Source organism: Notamacropus eugenii, chromosome 5 (genome assembly GCF_028372415.1).
Source record: "Notamacropus eugenii isolate mMacEug1 chromosome 5, mMacEug1.pri_v2, whole genome shotgun sequence".
NCBI lineage: Eukaryota > Metazoa > Chordata > Mammalia > Diprotodontia > Macropodidae > Notamacropus > Notamacropus eugenii.
The window spans coordinates 89,607,571-89,612,212 of NC_092876.1; the positions used below are offsets into that span (position 1 = coordinate 89,607,571).

Here is a 4,642-nt window from a genome sequence, read left to right on the forward strand (position 1 = left end):
ATGAGAATCACTGTAAAGTAATATAAAGAACCTTACTTGAATCATAGAAAAAGATAAGGAGGGAATTCTAATTCTTCTAGGCACAGTGGAAGGCTTGATTGTATTCTTGCATAGAAGGTCAGCTATAGGTAGGATTCTAGTTTCACTTGTTGGATACTGAAGGTTGCACAATGTTAGGTTAGAGGGTTACTTTTCACATGAACTTGATATTTTTTGCCTAGGAACTAGATCAGCAATTTTATTGTGTGCAACGGGCATTTTTTTTTATTGCTTTAGTATTTGAACAAATGCTTCTTGTACAGCACATACAGACAAAGAAGGTAATTCAAATGCCAGGGTCCAGGCAGCGATTACAATACCTCTTAGAATTAAGAGAGAATTAGCAATTAAGAGGTTACAATACCTCTTAGAATTAAGAGAAAAGCTTTGTTCAACTTTTCTTTATTGAAAAAAGCTTTTCCACAAATTTCCTAGTTACTACAAGACTCCATATTTTGGGAAGGACCTGAAATGCATCTAGAAGATGGTGACCTGTATGGTGAAAGGACTTGAAATCATCCTATAGAAGCATCATTGGAAGGAACTCAATACTTATTCTGACAAAGGGATGAATTGAAAGTAATAGAACAAATGTGTCTGTTGTCTTCTGCAAAGAAATACAGGTATACCTCAACTGCTTTGTGTAGCAGGTGAGATGGACTCTAGATTATAAGCTGTATGTGTGTGTGTTTGTGTGTGAGTGTGTATGTGCGTGCAAGAGAGAGAGAGAGAGAGAGAGAGAGAGAGAGAGAGAGAGAGAGAGAGAGAGAGATGCTTCTATTAATTCCAAGAGACAACACAATATTAAGGTATGACTGCTTTTCCAGGAGAATTATCCCATGACCTTCTTCCTTCATGGCATCACTGTCACAGAAAAAAAAATAGGACAAGAGTGAAAGAGTTGAATTTTAAGGCACTGACTATGGTTCTCATTCCTAATATCCTCTTCCTGAGAAAGATTTGGCTGCAATCCAAGTACCTTCAGGAAGAAGATAGGTACGTGTGACACCTCATGGGGCCACTCTCCAACAACCCAAACATTTTCCTTACTGATCCCAAGGGGAGGGTCTGGAATCTATAAAACCTACCACATAACAGTGACTGTTTCCACAGAAGAATTTCAACTGAGCATTGTGAGTTTTAGAAGAAGTGAAGGGAGGGAGTTAATGGTTTATATAAGCTTACAAAGGTTATAATAAAGGTTATACAGAGTTGGAAGAGTCAGTGTCCAGGACTGAATTTAGGACTAGGACACACAAAAGACTGAAGTCAGTAAGATATATTTATTCATTTATAATTACATCCTGACATAGAAATTGAGCTCTAGAAGGTGCAGAATTATTTCCTTCTTTTAGATGAGTAATGGCTCATACTAGGGTCCTCCTGCTAATGACTTCTCTTCCTATCCTATGAGTGGAGGTGAAATTGACATGTCTTTCAATGGATGTATAAGGATATCAGGATCTTGGTAAGACATGGTGACACATGGTTTCCAGAATATTGAATAGGAGTGACTGAAGAGCGATCCAGTCATTCATTCTTCCTAGGTTCTTAGTTTCTTCCCTCACTGTCCTCTTTATGATAGGTGCTTACACACTTCCCTTTCCTTGGTTGGAATTGTCACAGGTTTGTGATACAGAAACAGAAACAGGAGAGAAAAATGAACATTAAGTAAGAGAGAACAGAGAGAGAATTTCAATGGGTCAGGGAAAGGGTATGAAGGTATTTCTTCACAAATAGGGAAAAATCAGGGAGGATACTATTAGTTTTCTTGGAGCATGGATCAGGTCAGAGTGAGAATGCATGAGCGACTTGTGATCTGAATAGCAGACTTTCCTCTCAAAACTATGCTTCTCCCACATTTCTCTAGTCTATCAAAGACGGCACTACTCTGTCAGTTACTCAGAATCAGAACCTTGGGGTAATCTTCACATTCCTCTTTCACCACACATATCTAATCACCTGTCCAGTCTTTACCCATCTACTTCCAAAACATCTATCCAATCTCCATTTATCCTTCTCTCTATTGACACAATAACCACTCTGCTTCAGGTGTTAATCATCTCTCATCTGGACAATCACAAGCTTCTTAATAGATCTTCCCACCTGAAGTCTTCCCATCCTCCAAAAAATTGCCAAAGTGTTTTCCCTAAATTTCAGCTCTTACTCCATTATATCCCTTCTCAATAAATCCCAGTAGTTCCCAATTGAGTCTAGAGTCAAATATTATTTAATCTTTACCTTGAACTTTTATAATTTCTATATTTGTGTAAGTTTTAAAATGTACATAAATATTAGTACAGAATGTACATTCTTGATACCAAAGTACAGGTATCTATGAGTAGAATAAATTTACTCATTTATAATTACATCCTAACATCTGATTATAAATGAATGAACATGTACTAAGAACACATGATTAAAACTTTCTTACTGATAGGGTATGTAACAAATAATTAGAGACTAATGGCATAGCTCAAAAAAGAGTAGATGATTATTTTTTTCCAGACTGTACATCTCAAACTCACACATGCCTTGATGACCCTGATTAAGAAGAAATTTATGGAATAATAGATTTCAACATTACCTACTTTTCCTTCCATCTGACTCCATTCCCAGCAGCATTTATTCGGTGAATATGCCCCCAAACCATTGCTCCTCCCACAATAACAATAATAGTAACATATCTATAATGTGTTTAAAGTTTGCAAACTGCATTAAATATATTATCTCCTTTAATGTTGTCTATAACTCTGAATTCTTATTTTTTGCAAACAAGGAAACTGAGCCTCATATTAAGTGACCTTTTGAAGATGACATAGAAAGTATGAAGGCATGTGAATCAAATTGGGTCTTGTGAGCTGTTTGAGACTGTCCATTCTCAAACTACCCTTCCCATGCCTAGAACATATAGAATCATATAAGCAGAAAGTGTATTCTGTAGAAGGGCCCCTAAAAATCATCCACTTCTATTTCTTCATTTTACAGATGGGTAAGCAGAAATTCAGAGTGAGGAAGTGATGACAGAAAGAAAAACCAATATTCCTATTTTATTTCTGTATGTACCTTGCTGAGGGGGCAGCTATTTCCACAAAGAGTGTGATATGGTACCAACTTTTCTCAGGAGAGATTCTGACCTAGCTTGATGACTTCTGGCACCATCCTCACTTGTGATGAATTGACTCCTACTTCTACATTTGCTGGACTCCACATAAACTCTGAGCAACCCATACCCTACCTCATGGCACCTGCCAACAACAGCTTACCTGCTGCACTCTCTGAGTTCCTCCTCATTTGCTTTCCTGGCTACCAGAGCTGGCAGCACTGGCTCTCCCTGCCCCTGAGTCTGCTTTTCCTAATGGCCATGGCTGCCAATGCCACACTCTTGCTCACCATCCGGCTGGAGGCCTCTCTGCATGAGCCCATGTACTACCTGCTCAGTCTTCTCTCCCTGCTGGACATTGTGCTGTGCCTCACTGTCATCCCCAAGGTCCTGGCTATCTTCTGGTTTGATTTCAAGGCCATCAGTTTCTCTGCCTGTTTCCTCCAGATGTTCATCATGAACAGTTTCCTTTCCATGGAGTCCTGCACCTTTATGGTTATGGCATATGACCGTTATGTGGCCATTTGCCAACCCCTGCGTTACCCATCCATCATCACTGATCAGTTTGTGGTCAAGGTTAGTGTATTCATCGTGGCCAGAAATGCTCTCCTTGCTGCACCTATTGCACTCCTTTCATCCAGACTTCATTACTGTGGAAAAAATATAATTGAGAACTGCATCTGTGCTAACTTATCTGTGTCCCGACTTTCCTGTGACAATTTCACTTTCAACCGAATTTACCAGTTTGTGGCTGGCTGGATTGTGCTTGGCTCTGACCTCATCCTCATCTTCATTTCTTATACTTTTATCCTTCGAGTTGTGCTGAGAATTAAGGCTGAGGGGGCTGCAGTCAAAGCCCTGAGCACATGTGGCTCCCACTTTATTCTCACTCTCTTCTTCAGCACCATTTTGCTGGTTGTTGTTCTCACAAATGTAGCCAGGAAGAGAGTTCCCATGGACATCCTGATCCTTCTCAATGTCCTTCACCACCTCATACCCCCAGCACTGAATCCTATTGTCTATGGTGTGAGGACCAAGGAGATCAAACAAGGTATCCAAAAGTTACTGAAAAGGAGAGTGTGAGGACAGGGAAGTCTCTTCCAATCTAATGCTGTGAACTGAGGACTGAGTAACAGGATAAGGAGGATCATGTTGTCCTCTCCACTATAGTATCATAATCTGAAATGTGAGTCAATCTGTATTACTGGGTTTCTGTCTTTAATTCCTTCTTTAAGTCTCTGTGTTTGCAGGTGAACATAAAGCATCTATTGTGTCTAAAGAAAAAGGACCTAGATCCAGTTTTAGAGAAGCAAACTCAGAATTCTTCTAGTCCATCCTTTTTAGAACACCCTTCTCTAACACTCCTGATGAGTAGACATCTAGTCTTTGCTCAAAGTCTAGTGCAGAGTAGCCAATCTCTCTCTGGACTCCAGAATAGCTATGCTATCGTTCTCAGGGGGCACCTCCTACCTTTCCTCCCCTTTATAGTGACTGCACCTC

General features: G+C 39.8%; 1 protein-coding gene across 1 annotated transcript; it reads left to right on the plus strand.

The window, feature by feature from the left end:
- The first annotated feature begins 3,030 nt into the window (after window positions 1-3,030).
- On the plus strand, window positions 3,031-4,226 carry LOC140508647 (olfactory receptor 56A1-like). The gene has a single exon (XM_072616537.1). It carries the CDS (start codon window positions 3,185-3,187, stop codon window positions 4,223-4,225), a length of 1,041 nt encoding a protein of 346 aa, XP_072472638.1. The 5' UTR covers window positions 3,031-3,184; the 3' UTR covers window position 4,226.
- Window positions 4,227-4,642: the final 416 nt, after the last annotated feature.

Excerpts from the sequence above, each read along its gene's own strand:
- LOC140508647 (XM_072616537.1), top strand. The coding sequence starts at position 3,185 with ATGACTTCTGGCACCATCCTCACTTGTGATGAATTGACTCCTACTTCT.